General features: G+C 37.9%; 4 protein-coding genes and 1 non-coding gene across 5 annotated transcripts; 3 read left to right on the top strand and 2 right to left on the bottom strand.

Annotated features, from left to right (window-relative positions):
* Positions 1 to 53: 53 nt before the first annotated feature.
* On the bottom strand, positions 54 to 2,596 carry LOC18017922 (histone deacetylase HDT3). Its single transcript, XM_006398769.2, has 8 exons — positions 2,436 to 2,596; positions 1,934 to 2,001; positions 1,641 to 1,852; positions 1,474 to 1,517; positions 1,215 to 1,366; positions 839 to 940; positions 598 to 688; positions 54 to 527 (listed from the first exon to the last, which is right to left on the bottom strand). Exons 1-8 carry the CDS (start codon positions 2,446 to 2,448, stop codon positions 322 to 324), a joined length of 888 nt encoding a protein of 295 aa, XP_006398832.1. The 5' UTR covers positions 2,449 to 2,596; the 3' UTR covers positions 54 to 321.
* A 2,313-nt stretch (positions 2,597 to 4,909) lies between these two features.
* On the top strand, positions 4,910 to 10,462 carry LOC18017921 (serine/threonine-protein kinase CTR1). Its single transcript, XM_006398768.2, has 15 exons — positions 4,910 to 5,730; positions 6,328 to 6,629; positions 6,737 to 6,878; positions 7,119 to 7,222; positions 7,356 to 7,561; positions 7,822 to 8,085; positions 8,211 to 8,251; positions 8,534 to 8,602; positions 8,675 to 8,775; positions 8,848 to 8,932; positions 9,046 to 9,144; positions 9,390 to 9,458; positions 9,572 to 9,703; positions 9,837 to 9,931; positions 10,021 to 10,462. Exons 1-15 carry the CDS (start codon positions 5,089 to 5,091, stop codon positions 10,115 to 10,117), a joined length of 2,448 nt encoding a protein of 815 aa, XP_006398831.1. The 5' UTR covers positions 4,910 to 5,088; the 3' UTR covers positions 10,118 to 10,462.
* Positions 10,463 to 11,391: 929 nt separating this feature from the next.
* Positions 11,392 to 13,557, top strand: LOC18017920 (heat stress transcription factor A-3). The gene is made up of 2 exons (XM_006398767.2): positions 11,392 to 12,021; positions 12,604 to 13,557. The coding sequence occupies exons 1-2, from the start codon at positions 11,695 to 11,697 to the stop codon at positions 13,453 to 13,455; spliced, it is 1,179 nt and encodes a 392-aa protein (XP_006398830.1). The 5' UTR covers positions 11,392 to 11,694; the 3' UTR covers positions 13,456 to 13,557.
* A 528-nt stretch (positions 13,558 to 14,085) lies between these two features.
* LOC18017919 (putative phytosulfokines 6) lies at positions 14,086 to 15,230 on the bottom strand. The gene is made up of 3 exons (XM_006398766.2): positions 15,007 to 15,230; positions 14,477 to 14,550; positions 14,086 to 14,391 (listed from the first exon to the last, which is right to left on the bottom strand). Exons 1-3 carry the CDS (start codon positions 15,107 to 15,109, stop codon positions 14,281 to 14,283), a joined length of 288 nt encoding a protein of 95 aa, XP_006398829.1. The 5' UTR covers positions 15,110 to 15,230; the 3' UTR covers positions 14,086 to 14,280.
* A 1,443-nt stretch (positions 15,231 to 16,673) lies between these two features.
* TRNAL-AAG lies at positions 16,674 to 16,754 on the top strand. Its single transcript has one exon. It is a non-coding gene; the product is annotated as a tRNA-Leu (tRNA).
* Positions 16,755 to 19,494: the final 2,740 nt, after the last annotated feature.

Raw genomic sequence — 19,494 nt, 5'->3', positions numbered from 1 at the left:
AACGATTGATCGACGAGGTGCTAACTTAAATCTCGAATACATTGTTTCGGCCGAAGAATCTCAAATGAGGTTTTCACTAGAAAGGCCTCCAAAAGACTTGATAGAATAATATCCATATATCCATATTAGAACTAAACACAAAAGGTTTAGCAAAGTTTCATCTACCCATGGAGATTAAGAAAAACAAGGATTAAACGCCTGGAAAAAAAGAGAGACAACTAAACTGGTTCACTCGCAAATTATAGTTTCCAAAACCAAAAGACATCAAAAGTCTAAAGAGGATAACGGAGAGTCTCTTCTTTCTTCTTTCTTCATCTGATTTCAAGCAGCAGCACTGTGTTTGGCCTTTGTGTGAGACTGCAATCCCATCTCCGAGGTAAAAGTTCTGTTGCACGACTTGCACCCAAACGCACCTGCAGATTTCGGTGTCTGCTGCTGCTTCGACGACTCTCCATTGCTTCCAGAGTTCTTCCCTGCCTGTTTTGATGGATGCGGAGTTGCAATGTGGACGTGCGGTTTCTTCGTCTCTGTTATCACAATGTTTAGATTCATAAATCAAGCCATCTATTTCCCCTTGTGAAGATTGATTAGAGTCACCTGTTTTCTGTGGAGTCACGAATTTAGCCTTCTTGCTCGAAGGAGTCTTTGAGGTGTTGGCTTCTGCAGACCTCTTCTTGGATTCTTCAGCCTTTTTTTTATAAAACAAAAAAAGTCGAATCAGGTTTAAATTTGATCATGGAAAAAGCAAAATTATATCAATCCTTAAAGAAGGGTAACAAGGCAGAGAACATATATACGTTTGCTATTACCGAGCACTTATGAAGAGAATATCATGTACCTTCTCTGATGTGTCATGGTCTGATGAGTCATCTTCATCATCGTCTGATGAGTCATCGTCATCATCGTCTGATGAGTCAACTTCAGCACTAACCTTCTTTTCCTGAAACAAAGTAACGATGATCTGGATTTCAGAATTATGAGATTGGCGTAAAACACAATAGGCACTCAGGGTTCATGTGAAAAATGAAAATATAAAAGTGACGAACTGGAGGCACCATATCTTAGTTCTCGAACAATACCAATTTTTTCAATAAGAGTAAACACAAAGGCTATTAATAGTGTTATCATAGAAACTTATGATAACTCTAGGACCAGTGTTTACAAGTTTAGCGTGTCACCAAGCATATTGAGCCATTAGTATATAGAAAAAATACCTCTTCATCTCCATTGTCTTCAGAAGAAGCATCATCATCTGAATCATCTTCAGATTCTTCATCACTATCTTCTTCATCTTCGTTAGCCTTGACATCTTCATTAGGCAGCTGAAAATTCACCTGTTTTGCACCTGATTTCGCAACAGCTGGCTCTGCAAAGGCCCCATCATTTAGAAAAGATTAACGATCGTTACTAAATAAACTAAAAGCAGATAATGGAGGCCAACCATAGCAGGCCTAGATAAAAAGCCACACTCACCTGTAGCAGCCGCAAGCACATCGTCGGTCATATCATCAGCCTCAGTGAGACAGGACAAGAGGGTCAAGGAGGTCAAAACAGAACGATATAACAATTCCCAAATCAGATTGGTCAACAAGGTTGTAGGGTTTAGCGATAGCAACAAATGTTTTCATAGTGAAGGATATGGATCAGATGCGTCAACAGTGTAGCCAGAGAAGAAAACACTCCCATCCTTCCAACTATGAGACAGCTCAAAACGCTTTTCCAACACAATCTCCGTGCTCAGCTGAGGAATCTTCTCATGTGATAGCGTCCCAATGATTAGCTTTTGATCTCCACATTTCAGGTAAAGCCGGACTGGCTCGTTTCCATTGTTCTTCTTCTCGCCCAGAGCAGCCTTCAATAAGACAAAACTTCCATGTAAACGCGTGGTTTAAATCACAAAAATCAATATTGCGATTCAAAAAAAAGGCTGTACCAGTGAGATGTGCACAATGTCACTTCCAGGATCCACCGAAAGTGACGAGCCACTTTTAACTTCAACACCTGGAAACGCAGAATTGTACATCAGAAAAAAAAAAATCAACAAGTCTGCCAGAAAACCATCATTTCAAACATTCAATAAGTAAAAGTTGCATGAGAATCGATCAAGTGTCCCAAACATGGAACCTCTACTATTTTACTTTTTCGTTTCCAGCCACCAAACTAAAATATCAGAGTTAAAACCTAGAGAGAAAAACTTTCTAGTTGTCCCCAATTTTCTAGGAAACCGTACAGTATACACACACTAAATGTGTCAAACAAACTGACTAGTTGCAACGAAAATCTAACTCGTTTAACCAGACGATTCCAGAGAAGATACGGTAGAACAAGATGGAAAACCAAAAAAAAACAAAAAAGGTGAAACCAGAAGATTAAAGCCCTAAGCACAGAACGCAGAAAAGAAAGAAGAAGACGAAGTAAGTCACGAAATCGTTTACCCCAGAACTCCATTGACACGAGTGGTAGCGACCTGAAGGCGACGATGCGTAGAAAAAGAACGTTCTAGAAGAAGATGAGAGCGATTCGTCTCTCGAGAGCTTTTTAGGGCGTGAAATGAAGGGAAAACGCCGAAAACGTCGATGGATTTAATAGTCGGAAAACGAAGGGATTAAGTGATCCTCAGTTAGGCGGACCACTGCTCCTTTATTGGGCCTAATTTTTAAAATGACCCAAACAAAACTACCCATATAAAGCCCATGTATTATATAACACTTTTAACGGATTTTTATTACGATGTCAAGACGGATTGTAACAGACTTGTGACGCTTTATTAGACGTGGCGGTAACGGAGATTTCTGGTTTATCCGTTTGGTCAGGCGTTTTCGTCAAAATGTACGGACCGCTCATGTCAATCTTCTTTCTTCAAATTAAGTCCCACGGACAAATGGATTTATTTATTTTTCAGTAGTATCCCAAATTTGTAATGTGTATCTGGCTTTTCCAAGAGGTCAAGACTTCAAATCTGTATTTTATATTTTTCTATAAACAAGGTATCCCAAATTTTCCCTTAAATATTGCCTGGCGACTTGATGATTTTGAGCAGCCGCCATAATTTTTTAGAAGATGCCAAAGCTTGATAAATACTAAAAAAAAGAGAGAAGAAGTAACTTGCTGGAAATATCTACGAGGCGATGGCTAAGAAACTAACTTAATGACAAAAATGCGTAGAGTGCATGAACCTAGCAGTATTCGATGAACCAAAGTGCTATTGATTGATATAAATATTGCAATATTTTTATAAGCTTATTTATTTAATGTCCGACGCTCAACTTGCGTTGATAACTTTATACATAAATTAATGACAGCTCATTTACCATCCGGAATAATCTGATAACTTGATCACTGCTAACTTAGTTATATTAGGATTTATTTTAACAGATTTTATAAGTAATCTAAGATTTTTTAATTCTATGTATTAAGTAGATGTACAATCCATATCAGTTATCATATCATATAATTTAAGTTAGGCCCAAATGTATGTTTATCTAGCTGCTAGCCAGAATTCACAATTTTACTTATCGTAATTTTTAAAATAAAATAATTAGTGTATTGTCCATATTTAAAGCTCACTACTAGAGTGTTTGCTGTTGTTGTCGTGGCAGTTCAAACATACTCCACGATATCAGATATATGAAGTTTTTTTTTTTACTCAATATCAGATATATGAGGTTCCGATATATTAAGACGGCAAATTTTTACGAAACATATATAATGAGTGTTTATTAATTATAACGAAACAACAAAAATCGATGAGAAAAGGATAAATAAACAAAGAAAACATGAAATGGAAAAGCAACAAAAAAATAATTAAAGCTAAACACGAATAGTTTTTTTTTGAATGAGATAGACACGAACAGTTGGAGAAGTGAAAGATATAATTGGTTGAAAAATCCTTGCTCGTAAAATATCGTCTAATTAATAATACTGTATATCTGGATTCTGAAATGGGGAAAACCTTTTTGTTGTTTGTCAACATAATTAAGGAAACGAACAAAAAAAAGTTTCCATGAGAGAAGATGCATGCATATAGTAGCAGTCACACGCAGAATTACGAATGTTTGAATAGACAAAGGAATATAAAGACATCAGAGGCTAAGAGCCCATCCTCTTTTGCATAGACGAATATATCCCCTTCGATCTCAATGTTTAGCCCTTTCCTTTCACCTACCATCATTTTCCAATTTTTGTTTTTTCTTTCTAAAACACCATATCAGTATCAATGTATCCTTTTTTTTTTGTTTGCTAAAAATATCAGGCTCATAAATTGTGACTCATAAAATAGCTTTTTGTTTTGTTTTGTTTTATCAACATGTATTTTATGCGAGTTTAAATGGGTAGTAATATATCAAAATTAGCACACTCACTCGGATCCAATGTTTTCAACTGGGATTGGCCTAAGAAATATAGTATAACCAAGATGCTGGAGATATGTAATATAAATCCTCTTAAATCCTTGGGTAGAAAATATTTGGAATTTATGGACAACATGGTTGTGTCTTTTACACGTATGCATGTTCCTCTTTTAGTTTGTTTCCTCTTTGAATACGATTACTACTTAGGTTTACTTTATTCGTTTCTTACAATTGTGTCGCAAACCACCAGGAAAACTAATACCAAATTATTTGTTTAATTAGAAGATTACTTTATATTTGTCTGCAACAAAGAAGGTCACATTTTTTTTTAATGAAAAGGAGATCACATTAACTAAGCAAAGACGATTAGTTTTGAAAAAAAAAAACGGATAATTATATAGTATATACAAATTGTCATAAACTAACAATGCTCGATGAACAAAAAGTAAAATTCAATTCAGTTTTTGTTTAGCAAATGTTAAAGTTCCCCAAAAAAGAGGGACATAAGAGGAATATCACGAAATTATCAACAGAAACGCACCGAGTTCACAGTTTCCTCTGATAAACCAAAAAATTCCAAAATCCATCAGAGAGAGAGACTTTTAAAAAGGGAAAAAAATGGAAATCTAGAGAAAGAGAAACAAGTGGCTAGCTCGCCGAACTTCTTCAACAATGGCGGTTTCCTAGGGTTTGAGGTTATATTGATCGGAAAGTGTCTCATCTAGATCGCGAAACTTCCATGGAAATGCCCGGTAGAAGATCCAATTACACTCTGCTTAGTCAATTTTCGGATGATCAGGTGTCGGTCTCCGTCACCGGAGCTCCTCCGCCTCACTATGACTCCTTGTCGAGCGAGAACAGGAGCGCGAGCAACAATAACAGCGGGAACAACGGGAAAACCAAGGCGGATAGAGGCGGATTCGATTGGGATCCTAGCGGTGGCGATCACAGGTTGACTGGTCAGCCGAATCGGGCTGGGAATATGTATTCCTCGTCGCTTGGATTGCAGAGGCAATCGAGCGGGAGCAGTTTCGGTGAAAGCTCCTTGTCCGGGGATTACTACATGCCTACGCTTTCTGCGGCGGCTAACGAGATCGAATCGGTTGGATTTCCTCAAGATGACGGGTTTAGGCTCGGGTTCGGCGCTGGTGGAGGAGATTTAAGGATACAGATGGCGGCGGACTCGGCCGGAGGTTCGTCATCTGGGAAGAGCTGGGCGCAGCAGACGGAAGAGAGTTACCAGCTGCAGCTTGCATTGGCGTTGCGGCTTTCGTCGGAGGCTACTTGCGCTGACGATCCAAACTTTCTGGATCCCGTGCCCGACGAGTCTGCTTTGAGGACTTCGCCAAGTTCAGCCGAAACCGTTTCACATCGCTTCTGGGTACTGGTTTAATTGCCTTTTGTTCGTTCCTCTTTAGCTTTGTCTCTCAAAATTCTTAAACCTTGGTTTATGAGTGTGGATTTTAACTGCCGAGTACTTTTGTTTGGGATTCCGAACTACCGTCGGGGTTTATTGAAAGCTTTGAACTTGTTTTAGAGATATGATTTTCTTGGTTCCAAGTTTCTGCTAGATCTACTAACCAACCCTTGAAAGATCCAAGGGTATAGAACAGAGATCTGGGACTGTTAGAATTCTTTAGTTTTAGATGTTATTGCATAGTGGGTGTTAATGCTATCGCATGCCTCAGGAATGGTTGAAAGGTTTAGAGGTTGAGATTGTCAAAATGTCTGCTTGGGTGAGTTGCCTGGACGGGTCTCTATGCAACAAGTAATGGACTGTGTCGTGAAATACTTATTGCCACCTGTGTTGGACATTAGATCTAATTTGCTGCTCTCCGTTACTTGGAGCTTCGTAGAACGCTCGTAAAGGAAAAACAAAGTATGACGAATGAGGAAAGGAACAAAGTATATTAGTAACAGATGAGATATAAGGTTTTAGATGCATTGCAGAGTATGATTGTTTTGTGTACTGCATCAGGTCAATGGATGCTTATCGTACTATGATAAAGTTCCTGATGGGTTTTATATGATTGATGGTCTGGATCCATATATTTGGACCTTATGCATTGATCTACATGAAATTGGCCGCATCCCTTCAATTGAATCATTGAGAGCTGTTGAATCTGGTGTTGACTCTTCGCTTGAAGCTATCTTAGTCGATCGGCGTAGTGATCCAACCTTCAAGGAACTTCACAATAGAGTCCACGACATATCTTGTAGCTGCATAACTACAAAAGAGGTTGTTGATCAGCTGGCAAAACTTATCTGCAATCGTATGGGGTTTGTACTCACACAATCCTCATAATCTTATATCTTTAAGTAATAGTTTTATATCTTTCTCCAACTTCTCACATTGCTTAGTAATCGTTAATTCTAACCTCCTTCAGAGGTCCAGTTATCATGGGGGAAGATGAGTTGGTTCCCATGTGGAAGGAGTGCATTAATGGTCTAAAAGAATGCTTTAAAGTGGTGGTTCCCATAGGTAGCCTCTCTGTTGGACTCTGCAGACATCGAGCTTTACTCTTCAAAGTGAGATCCCAACTTCGATGCTATTTCCATGACATTTAAAGACGTATATTTTGGAATGATCATATAAATACTCTGCTTCATCGATTTGTTTGCTTGTGAAGAAACTTTTTTTTGAAAAAGAAATATTGAAAAATGTGTTATTGGCTAGAAAATCCATGTTATTTGTAACTGTGTTTTTATTTTATCCATTTTTGTTTGTTTTGTTTTTTGAGTGTTTATCCCTGCATTTGGTGCATGCAGGTGCTGGCTGACATAATTGATTTACCCTGTCGAATTGCAAAGGGGTGCAAATATTGTGATAGAGACGATGCTGCATCGTGCCTTGTCAGGTTTGGGCTTGATAGGTACGGGTTCAAGTGATTGCGATAGTGCATTTTTTTACCTTTTTGCTTATGCTTTTTTGTTTCTGTAAGAACACTCTGGCCCCAAATGTTTCTCATTAGGTTGATAACGTGGATGACTTTGTTTTGTTTTCAGGGAGTATTTGGTAGATTTAGTAGGAAAACCAGGTCACTTGTGGGAGCCCGATTCCTTGTTAAATGGTCCCTCAACTATCTCAATTTCTTCGCCTTTGCGGTTTCCGCGACCCAGGCCAGTTGAACCCGCAGTTGATTTTAGGGCACTAGCCAAACAGTACTTCACCGACTGTCAATCTCTTAATCTTGTTTTCGATCCTGCATCAGGTATTCACATTAAAGAAAACAGGAATAGTATGTTAACTATCTGGATGCTTCTTACGTCTGATTTGTATTTCCCCTAAAAGTGGAATCTCCTTGATTATGTCTTCGATATATGAAGGGCTAACAGTCTTAAAATGATTCTATTGTTTATTTTCTTGTCTCTTTTCATTTGCGAGAGTGCTGTATCATTTCTGATGAATCTATTTGAAAGACTTGTTTTCTGGACTCTGATTTTTTTTATCTACTTGTTTGAATTCTTGTAGATGATATAGGATTCTCAATGTTTCATAGGGGTGGAGAGAATGACGTTTTGGCAGATAATGGAGGTGGGTCTTTGCCTCCCAGTGGTAATATGCCTCCACAGAACATGATGCGTGCGTCAAATCAAGTCCAAGAAGCAGTACCTATAAATGTCCCACCAGTAGGTCAGCCGGTTGTGAACAGGGCAAATAGGGAACTTGGACTTGATGGTGATGATATGGACATCCCATGGTGTGATCTTAATATAAAAGAGAGGATTGGAGCAGGTATTAATTTTTATCCCAAAAAGCTCTGATTTAGTATATGAACGAAAATAAAATGTGATTATTAAGTCTCTGAGAGTCCTGGATTATCTTACTCTGTCCACTTATATTTGGCACTGCTCTTTCAGGTTCCTTTGGCACTGTTCACCGGGCTGAGTGGCATGGCTCGGTAAGAACTTTTTGGTCTGAATTTTGCATTGCTGATTATTTTGGCTCTAAAAGTATGGTTTTGATTTGTGGTATTTGGATCTGTTGGATGATATAAGAGGCAAATTATTTAATCTGTCCGTTTGGACATAAATTATAAATCTTACACTTGGACGAAAAGGTGTTTCCAGATTAGATTTTTTGTCTTTATATCATAAATATATCATCTTGTTTGAATCTTCCAATGCTATCAAGAGAAGACTTCTAATTTTAATTATTGCAAATTATTCTCTACCAATTTCAGGATGTTGCTGTGAAAATTCTCATGGAGCAAGACTTCCATGCGGAGCGTGTCAATGAGTTCTTGAGAGAGGTGCACAACTGAAACTTTTCTCGTGTTTTCTATGAACTTGGTTTATTAATGCTCTTCATGCTCTTTTGATAGGTTGCAATAATGAAACGCCTTCGCCACCCTAACATCGTTCTCTTCATGGGTGCTGTCACTCAACCTCCAAATTTGTCAATAGTGACAGAATATTTGTCAAGGTATAGCTCACCTGAATTTTGAAGGTTTTCTGTGCCTATTCTATTGCTAATACGATGCTCTCTTTCAAACAGAGGTAGTTTGTACAGACTTTTGCATAAAAGTGGAGCAAGGGAGCAATTGGATGAGAGACGCCGCTTAAGTATGGCATATGATGTGGTATGTTTGACCTCCTTTCTTTACCACTCCTAAAATGGGTGCAAATTGAGTTGATTACTTTGTGATCTTGCTGTATTTCTCATCGACCTTGCTTGCCAATTTTTCTGTTGCAGGCTAAAGGAATGAATTATCTTCATAATCGCAATCCCCCGATTGTACATAGAGATTTAAAATCTCCAAACTTGTTGGTGGATAAAAAGTACACTGTCAAGGTTGGAATCTGAATTACAAAAGTTGTTTTCTCCAATATCTTGATTTTGATTTTTCTTTTAGTATGTATCGTCCTTCTTGCTAGATCAGCTTAGAAATTTTAAATTAAATCACTTAGGGAATATTGCAAAATGGCATTAATTTGATGTAACATGTGAAAGCATTAATTCCAAGCTATTGTCTAAAAAAACATCCCTCTTGCAAAACATTAGTTCTTCTAAGTCCTCGATTTGTCTTGAAATTTCAGGTTTGTGATTTTGGTCTCTCGCGGTTAAAGGCCAGCACGTTTCTTTCATCAAAGTCAGCAGCTGGAACCGTAAGTTCAGTTTGTTTGAAGCTTAAAACAAGCTGAACAACTTAACTCTTTTTGGTCCTATTGACGATTTGTTCACTAGAAGATAAATAAATTGATTGGCTTTGATTTATCAGCCGGAGTGGATGGCACCAGAGGTCCTGCGCGATGAGCAATCTAATGAGAAATCAGACGTGTACAGCTTCGGGGTCATCTTGTGGGAGCTTGCTACATTGCAGCAACCATGGGGTAATTTGAATCCGGCTCAGGTACTTTCCACTCCAAAAACATCTCGATATTAATAATAATTATGCATTTTGCTTTTGCATTTGAAAGTCGTTCAATCATAAGTTTTCAGCAACTACGTTTCATAACACGCTATAAAAAACAATTGCTTCATAGGTCGTAGCTGCGGTTGGTTTCAAGAATAAACGGCTTGAGATCCCACGGAATCTGAATCCTCAAGTTGCAGCCATAATCGAGGGTTGTTGGACTAAGTAGGTTACAATTTGTTTTTGTTTTGTTTGATCTGAAACCTCATTGGAATCTCCTTCAAGTTGATGAATATGTTTTGTTTCATTGGCAGTGAGCCGTGGAAGCGTCCATCATTTGCAACTATAATGGACTTGCTAAGACCATTGATCAAATCAGCGGTTCCTCAACCCAACCGTGTGGATTTGTAAAAATCCCGGTCCACTCGAAGCTCAATATAATCATGACATGCACATATACTCTCAGCATTCTTTAGCTGCCCAGGAGGGAGACACTTGTTAAGATAGCTACAGGGAGGTAAAAGAAAAAGTAATTCAAAAGTAGTAATGGAAACAGTAAGGGATAATGGAATATTTATCTACCTACCTCCCATGGGTAAGCAATATTTTGTTGTCGCCTTTTGTAGTAATGCGCTTGAGCTGTTTTGTCTGATCCTACATATAATTTTTTTTTTTTTTAATTACCTTGTTGTACATTTAAACTGTTAAATTAGTAACTAATAGAGTCCCAAAATAAAAAGAGAGACTTGTTTAGCTGCTGTCAGGGGTTTTGCAAATTCAATATGATTCATTGGATATACATGTATATGGTCATGGTGAGATTATCGGCATCTAAACGCAACACATAGAGCAGTGAATATTGCTTGCAGAGAAAAGCAAGCAGAAAACCTCTTAAATTAATCACATAAATATTTTACAAGCGACATACAGTAAGAACTTGGTCGACTTGACATAATAAGTAAGAAGAATATATAGAACTACAATCATAACGCAAAACAGAAGCGCAACAACATTGAAAACAAATAGAAGCACACAGACCATGTATGAGACAAACTGTAAGTCACATTAGATCAAAATCAGTAACCAAAATAAAATAATTAGAACTCGGTCAATTTATTATTATTTTGAAAACCCAAAGAGTAAAGGAGTGCATTTGGAGACCCTGTTTTTTTTTCATACAAAGAAAAATGTGAGGATATTTGATCGTAAGGTTTTAGTTAAGTAGCTTGTTTATGAAAACAGTGAGACGTGAGGAAGGAAAATATCCCAAATTTGTGAACACAAAAGGGACTCAAAATATCTATCAAGTCATTTCTGTTGCCTTGGCTCCAAAGTATTTGACCTCCACTATAATTGTCTTTTGAAAACGACTTTATTTACTCGTTTTTCATAACAATTATATAAACCAAACAAAAACAGAAACTGATTGATGGTCTGGTGACCAATAGGATTGCGTAAATCAAATTGTAGGACTCAATACAATATTTAAATTGAAAAAAAAAAATATCGAGAAGCAAAATCAAAAATTACATTAAGGAGGGTCCACTTGAAAAGCTGACCTGGCAAACACGCAAAATCACTCCTTTCTCTAAATATCTAAGATTACGTAGGACCCACCATCTCAGCACTCTCTCCTTCAGGCAATAAAACAGAGAGAAGCTGCAAAGGAAACAACTTTCAGTGTCGGCGGTGAAATTTCTATCACAAAAAAAGTCCAAAATTACTTAAAGATTTTCATCAGCGAATGAATAATCGATGGAAGATGACGAAAAAGATGAATCCACGGTGGCGAGAATTGACCCACCGCACCGCCTCTCTTTCCCCAGATTTTTTTCAGCATATCTCACTACAGTTTGTCGGTTACATCCTTCCCTAACCTTTATAAACCCTTAAACCTCTCATCCTCCCGTTTAATCCATTTTCTTAACCATTGATTATACACACGATTATCTCTCATCTCCCTAAACTTTATCATTTTCCGTTTTCAAATGAGACCAGAAAAAGATGGTGTTACCAAACCCACTCCAATCTCATTACCCGTTTCGACCCGACCCGAATCCACCATACCCGGGTCTCTCTACGTCGACACAGACATGTGTTCTCCAGTCCCGATCTTGCAGGGGAATCCGATTCCGCCGTTTCTATCGAAGACATACGATTTGGTGGATGACCCGAGACTCGACCCGGTTATATCTTGGGGACTGACCGGAGCGAGTTTCGTGGTTTGGGACCCACTCGAGTTTGCCAGAATCGTACTCCCTAAGAATTTCAAACACAACAATTTCTCCAGCTTCGTCAGACAGCTTAACACTTATGTGGGTATCCCCTGTAATGTGGACTAATCTGTTTCTCTGCTTTTGTTTTCTTGATTAGATATTTAGATAGATTCTTCTTTTGAATGATCATTCTTCTTTTTACCCGTTTTGTTCTTTCTTTCTCTGTTTCTTCTTTCAATTTCTTTGTTTTTTATATTTCTATGTTTCTGTAATCTTTTTGATGAACAAAAACATATTGTATAGATTCTTGAACTGGTTCTTTTATAATTGTAAATATCTGTAATTGTGTTTCTTTTTGGGATTTGTGCAATCTCCACCATGTAACAATGAATTTTGTACCAATAAATTCTGGCTTTTGTTGTATATTTTATCCTATTATCTGCTCATGTAATCTTGTTGAGATGAGATGATCAAATACTCTTGTATAACTATGGTTTCTTGTTAATGGAGAAATCTGGTTTAAGAAACTACTCCTACGTTCTTCGCTCTTAAACGTTAGAATCTTCTGATGATGATTACACAGACCCATTCTGCTGGTGCGATCTTGATGTGATTGTGTTGAGGTATTTAACTTTTTGTTATTCTTTCTTGAGTCGTTTTTTGGGGTTGAAATGTGTTCAGGGATTCCGAAAGATTGATACTGACAAGTGGGAGTTCGCTAACGAGGCATTCCTTAGAGGCAAGAAGCATCTTCTGAAGAACATTCATCGTCGTCGATCACCACAATCCAACCAAACTTGCAGCAGTAGCAGCAGCCAAAGCCAAGGGTCACCTACAGAGGTCGGAGGAGAGATAGAGAAGCTGAGGAAAGAGCGGCGTGCATTGATGGAGGAAATGGTAGAGCTTCAGCAGCACCACAGAGGCACAGCTCGCCACATGGACACTGTGAACCAGAGGCTGAGAGCTGCAGAGCAACGGCAGAAGCAATTGCTTTCTTTCTTGGCCAAGTTGTTTCAGAACCCGGGTTTCTTGGAACGTCTTAAGAATCTCAAAGGAGGAGGAGGAGGAGGAGCTCTTGGATCTGAAAAGGCGAGAAGGAAGTTCATCAAGCATCAAGATTCTCCAACAGGAGGTGAGATTGTGAAGTATGAAGCTGATGACTGGGAAAGATTGTTAATGTCTGACGAAGAGATTGAGAACTTCCCACTCTCGAGACAAGAAGGAACCGATCCGAAAGGCAAGAACTTGATGAATCCATCAGAAGAAGAAGAGATGATGATTCCAGATAACTTAGTCTCATTCTCATCTCCTGCAGAAGTAGATGCTATTATCAAACAAGAAGAGACATGGAGTATGGGTTTCGATGCTACTACGCTGGATGTATGGGGAAACACAGTGGACTATACTGTCTCAGAGTTTGGTTCTGTTGCAGAAACAGCAACTGGTGGTTTGCCTGATGTATGTTGGGAACAGTTTGCTGCAGATTTCAGTTGGCCAACTGGTGATGATAATATGCCAACAGATGATCCTTAAAGAGCTTCCATATAGTTTAAACCAAAAATTGAACTATTAATTGATTATTTCATTTTGAATGCACATTTATACATATATATATAGATAATTAATGAGTTTGATTGTGCCCTTCTTATTCAGAATTTGTGTCTCTTAACTTTAATTTTAGCGGATAACAACACAGTACTATCCTTTTGTTCTGTGTTTTTGGGGGTTCTAACTTCTAACTACATAGGTTTTATCTGCTGGAGTAATCGAATGTTGCAGGTCTGTAGTGGAACCTTGCTTCTCTGAGGAATGGTTTTATTGATACTTATCACCATATCATCCATGGAAAATAAATCTTCATGATCCAGCCTCCAGGTATGTTTTATGTCTTGGTAGTTGGTACCATCCCATTATAATTTATACAAGTGACAGACCGGAAAACATAGTTTCTTAGCTTCAGACTCTGTTTTACATCTATATTTTTTCCCGCCAAGTCATTTTTTCTTTTTGCGTTATTTGTAAACAAATTTCTTTTTTTCGTTTGTACTAAACAAAAACGTTTTATAAAATCAGAAAATGTTCTAAACATTTTTATCAAATGTGATTAAAATAAAATTATCTCACATATTCGCATACAACCAAGATCACAGTACAACTCTTTAGAGTTTAAATGACATTCTTTGTTTTACATTTATATTTTGTTGCAACAATACGATTCTTTTGTTTATTTTTTCTTTTACCTCTAGTTTTATAACAAACACTTTAGAGTTAGTTTTGAATTACTCATACTAATTGGTACATTTTAAATTTCAATAGTAATACTAATGATGATAAATGAATAAATAAAGGTGGGGATACTTAAGGCTTGTTGTGGCTTTGAGTGTAGATGTAGTCCAAGTGAGATTCAGTGATCATCCTTCTCTTCATACACTCTTCATCGGTCTCCTCACACTTCTCTTCTCCCATCAGCTTATATATATAAACCACAATTCAGGACCAAAAAAAAAAACAAATTTTATTGAATAAAAACATAAGATGGGTAAAAGTGGTTTACATGCGATAACTCTTGGGCAACCTCGGATGCCTTATCTGCTTGTGTAGCCCAAGCCCAATTATTATTCGTGTTTCCTTTATGTGAAAATTGGTGAGAGAGATCAACAACAAGAGCATCAAAATCGAAAGAACTCTTAAATTCAAAGCCATCCAAGTGCGATTATTGGCTAGATTTTTATCGAGTATGATCCAAGTTCGACGATTCACATTAAGATCTTTGAAAGTGTCAAGCTCTAAATTTCTGAATGATCTGTCATAGATTTATATTTATAAAGCAAATTTTGATCCCCGCTTAAAAAGAACAATAACTCTCATTGTTTCGGAAACAATATTTTCTTTTTGTGGTTTAACTTAACAATATTTTCCAAACGACCGCACTACAAATCTAAGTATATAGTATACATACACCAAAAGTCCTAATTAAGCCTGTGAATTCGTCAATTCGTATACGCATATACATTCAACATAGATATATGAAATATCATAGACATGCATGATGATGCATGGGTGTATATATATGGCATAGAGTACCTTCTTTATCCACTTGCAAAGGACGTTGAGCTGTACGAATCCCAGATAACTGAAGAAGAAGAAGAGCAAAAAGGAAGAACATAATCCCAAGTTTCTTCTCCATTTTTTATTAGATTATTTTTTCCAGAGAGGAAGAAGAAGAAGAACAGTCAAAGTTTAAATATACGTGTAGATCTCTCACATGCTCGTTACATTTACGTTTATGCCCATCTCTAGTGTGTTGTGGAGTGGATCCCATCTTATAAAAACCCTTACATCTAGAGAGAAATGAGTCAGTAACTTCATATGTGAACCCAAAAAAAAAGAGTGAGTAACTCATCAACCCGACAAAACAACTAGACGACAACCTCTTGTTACAGAGAGTTTGTATCAACATTACATTTGGTATATTCAAAGAGAACTCATATTCAAATCTAGTTTTGCGTTTTCTCAGAAAAGAATTTCAATCAAATTCGATCTTTTAAACGAAACATCTAGACATCAACTATTTACAATTATTTACTTACAAAATCTAGTTATGAGTTCTCCTCTTCCAAAGAAAAAATTGTTTTTGAAATAGACTAATTAGTAAGGTAATTACTCATTATGTTCTTTACTAGTGCTACTTTTAACATGTAATTGTTTTCTAGTTGGCACAACTCATTTGGCGATATCCCACCCACGAGAAAAAAAAGATTCTTCCTCGTTGATTGTGTAATGTAATGCCAAAAGCAAAACGTACGCACTCTCTTTTGACGTTACACAAAATTACTATACTATTATTCATGTCTCTAAGTCTCCTCTTCCTTTAATTTGTTTCCCATTGTTTTGTTTTTGGTTATGTAAATGTAAACTTTTTCAAGACTAGCTTCACATATAACCTTTATAAACTGTGAGTCTTTATACTTTCTCCGTATACAGTTCGGATTTTAATTGGTTTTCTGTACTTTAATCACCAATATATACTCCCGCACTGAATCACTGATATTTGAAAAAAATAACCTAAAAGTTATGTAAAATAATGCAAAAAGGAATCTTGAACCGCGAAAGTTAATGATATGAGTCTCAGTTAAAGCTTACAATAGCGTCACATCATTTAGGAATGTGGATCTATCTTTGACAAAACCAATTTTGTGTGGCAAAGAATATAGAATAGATCACGAGCCAAATTTGATTACTTGACGGGAGTCATTATCGTATTCTATTTTGCAGTAAGCAGACAAATCGAGATTCTAATAAAAACTTTTAGGTTTACGTATCGTTTTTGTCTTAGATAAGAATTGTGCTGTGTCCATTCATTACATCAATTGCGATGAAAAAAACAGACAATAAAAAAGACCCTCACGACTTTAACTTTGATTTTGGTGGTAGTCCTTGTCATTAATGCTTTAATGATTTGATTGCAATTTTTGTAAATTCTGCCTAATCTGGTTTTTGAAAGCATTTATATTGGTTCGTTGTGGCTGATTTTTGTTTTTTTTTTATAAATGTAATAACATGAACAATTCTATAATTTAAGTGGAACTAAATTAATTAGATTTTAACGTTGACGAAGATTATACTCTTAATGTGCTTTAAAATTGTAATTTTGTTCTTTTTTAATCAGTCTTCTGAGCTCTCTGTTGTTTTATGTAAAGTTCTTTTTCTGTTATATATATATGTATATTAGGGAACCATAATAGCAAAATGTTGATATGGCCGAGTTGGTCTAAGGCGCCAGATTAAGGTTCTGGTCCGAAAGGGCGTGGGTTCAAATCCCACTGTCAACATCTCTTTTTCTATTTTTTTTTCATCATCATATCTTCTGGGCGATTAATTGAGAGTAGTAATCCAGGTAAGTGAGAGAGCTACGTCACAACATCCTAGCGGCTATGACTGTGATCAATGGCTACGGGTGGGAAGGATATACAATCATAATCAACGGAAAAGTTGGGGGTAAATAACATTAGAACATGTTTTTTTTTTTTATAAAATTTTTGCTTGATTTAGAGATTAAAAGTCGCTGGGTTTTGGAACGTGATTAGATAGAGAGAGAGAGACACGAGGTTGAATAGCTTATATAGTCGCGATTCGTGACAGTCACTACAAGAAAGATCGGCTTTTACGTCGGCAGATATCGACGTAAATTCGACGTAAAAGAACATTTACGTCGAATTAACGACGAATTACAATTCGTCGTAAAACGATCGTCGTAAAACCCAAATCGTCGTAAAATCGTCGTAAAATTACCAACTCCGGAAAATCGTCGTAAAATCGTCGGAAACAATTCGTCGTAAATGCGACGTAAAATTTCCAACGGATGTACAACGAAATAACTCCATCATAAGAACGACGTAAAATCGATGTAAAATTACATCGATTTAACAACGATTAGGAGACGAAGAATTTCAATTAAGGGAAAAATAAATTTTTAATTATCGATGTTAAATCGTCGTAAATTTTCGACGTAAATCCGACGTAAAGATATTCGTCGTAAATTCGTCGTTAAATTTTTCGACGTTAGATCGACGTAAATTTACGACGAATTTACGTCGATTAATTCGATTTAATTCGATTTTAATAAATTAATTATTTAATTCGATTTAAATTTAATTAATGAATTTTTTAAATAATAAAAAAATTAAAAATAGAAAAAATTTGAAATTTAAATTCAAAAATAATTTATAAATAAAAAAAAATTACTACAAATTGTTTTTTACAAAAAACCTAATCTATACAAAGTCGTAATCGTCGAGGTTGAGATCGACGTCACGAGGAAGCTCTCCGTCTTGGCCGCCCGTCGCTGCTGGACCGACGTTTTCCGTCTGCACTACCGGAGCCGAAGACTGACCGCCCGTCACTGCTGGGACCGGAGCCGAAGTCTGACCGCCCTGCGTCTGCGGGTCCGAGGGTCCAGTACCCGAAGTAGCTCCGGTCTCAAAAACCCTCCGTGCTCGTTGTTGCCTCGCTCGGATTGCGGTGGCCAACTGCGGAACCGCTTCCGCAATGATGTCGAAGAGATCAAGGATCTCGGTGAGCTCCTGCTTCTGGGCCACTTGCTCATGCCTGAGAGTGGTGATCTCAGCATTGGCCGTAGCAAGCTCCTGGCGAAGCTGCGGATCCTGCGGGCGGTGGAATCCGGAAGCCGTGGCGGCAGGACAGTCTCTAATAGAGCCCATCCCTAATGTTTGGCCCTTCTTCTTCGGAGCGACCTACAAATGGAAAATAAAAACGTTAATTATTTATGAAGTAATTATAAATATAATAAATTTTTAAAAAATTGAAATAGATCATACCTCTTCGAAAATCTGGTCTTGCTCAGCGACGGTCAACGGTACGTGGATAGTACCGTCAAGTGTGGCCTGGGTCTCCCGCTCGGCGATCCGCTGCATAGCGGCATTGTAGATCTCCTCGGACCGAGCGTCGACAAAGCTCCCGTCCTTCTTCCGGTGAGTGGTCTCGAAGAGCTTCGTCATTGGAGGTAGTTCTCCTCCGTTCTCCTCGGCCTACCAATTAATAAACATTATTAGTCAAAAATATTTAATAAATTATAGTAATAAATAAAATTAAAATAATAATGAAATAAATTATATTTAATTACTTACCATCATGAGACGTCTTCCCGCAAAAGATACTTGGCCAGAAGTGTGCGGGGTCACTAACTTCTCACCAGTCACCGGATCGACCCGGTTTCGGACGGCCGAACACTTAGCAGCGGTGGCTTGGGCATGCGGGTCCACCCAATACGCCTTCAACCCGTTCCAACACCAAGTGGACATGGAGCTCGGCTTTGCGTCGTCGCCGTCGGTCTCCCATTTCCGCTTCCAATCGGAAACGGTGTTGACTAGGCGTTTCTTCGCCTTTTCCACGAAAGCATCGCGGACCGTCTCGTTGATCCCGATGTCCCAATTCCACCGTTGCTGCAAAAGAAAACAAAAAATTAGATAAACAATATAAAAGTAAGATTAATTAAATTTAAAACAATTTAAAATGATATAAATAATATTTAAAAATATTACCGCGAAGCACTTGTACCAGGTGTCGCACGTCTCTTGCGACACCTTGCTCCAATTGTAGTGCGGCTCCACGAAATGACTCTTAATGCAGTCGGAAACGCTCCGACCGACACAATTATCCAAAGTAAACCTATGAAACAAAAAAAAAATTATTACATTAATATTTAAGTAAATTAAAGCGTTAATTTAAAAACTATAAAAAACAAAAAAGTTTACTTACCAAAATGAGCCTGGTTCCGCTTTTCCGGGAACCAGACGTCGTAAAGCCCCCCGTCCCGGTAAGGCTAGTAAATCCTCAACCGTAAACTGGGCATACGGATGAGGAGGGACGGGTACCGGTTCGGCAGCCGGGGCGGGTACCGGTTCGGGAGCCGGTGGAGGAGGCGGTGGTGGAGGCGGTGGTGGAGGCGGTGGTGGAGACGGCTCCGCGGTATTCGAAACCTGAGAGGCTCCGGAAGATGAGGAAGGGACATCGGTCTCGGTGTTTCCCGAGGCAGACGCCCGGGAAGAATGT

This window comes from Eutrema salsugineum, unplaced genomic scaffold (genome assembly GCF_000478725.1).
Source record: "Eutrema salsugineum unplaced genomic scaffold, Eutsalg1_0 scaffold_2, whole genome shotgun sequence".
NCBI classification, from domain to species: Eukaryota; Viridiplantae; Streptophyta; class Magnoliopsida; order Brassicales; family Brassicaceae; genus Eutrema; species Eutrema salsugineum.
This window is presented reverse-complemented; position numbering and strand designations above follow the sequence as displayed.

Excerpts from the sequence above, each read along its gene's own strand:
- LOC18017922 (XM_006398769.2), bottom strand. Across the intron at positions 1,853-1,933 it reads ACATTGTGCACATCTCACTG|GCTGCTCTGGGCGAGAAGAA; the intron begins GTACAGCCTTTT and ends GTCTTATTGAAG. Across the intron at positions 1,367-1,473 it reads TGTGCTTGCGGCTGCTACAG|AGCCAGCTGTTGCGAAATCA; the intron begins GTGAGTGTGGCT and ends GGGCCTTTGCAG.
- LOC18017921 (XM_006398768.2), top strand. The coding sequence starts at position 5,089 with ATGGAAATGCCCGGTAGAAGATCCAATTACACTCTGCTTAGTCAATTT. Across the intron at positions 7,223-7,355 it reads GTCAGGTTTGGGCTTGATAG|GGAGTATTTGGTAGATTTAG; the intron begins GTACGGGTTCAA and ends TTTTGTTTTCAG. Across the intron at positions 8,776-8,847 it reads GTGACAGAATATTTGTCAAG|AGGTAGTTTGTACAGACTTT; the intron begins GTATAGCTCACC and ends TCTTTCAAACAG.
- LOC18017920 (XM_006398767.2), top strand. The coding sequence starts at position 11,695 with ATGAGACCAGAAAAAGATGGTGTTACCAAACCCACTCCAATCTCATTA. Across the intron at positions 12,022-12,603 it reads TCAGACAGCTTAACACTTAT|GGATTCCGAAAGATTGATAC; the intron begins GTGGGTATCCCC and ends AAATGTGTTCAG.
- LOC18017919 (XM_006398766.2), bottom strand. The coding sequence starts at position 15,109 with ATGGAGAAGAAACTTGGGATTATGTTCTTCCTTTTTGCTCTTCTTCTT. Across the intron at positions 14,551-15,006 it reads TTTGCAAGTGGATAAAGAAG|GAAACACGAATAATAATTGG; the intron begins GTACTCTATGCC and ends TTTCACATAAAG. Across the intron at positions 14,392-14,476 it reads TTGCCCAAGAGTTATCGCAT|CTGATGGGAGAAGAGAAGTG; the intron begins GTAAACCACTTT and ends TATATATATAAG.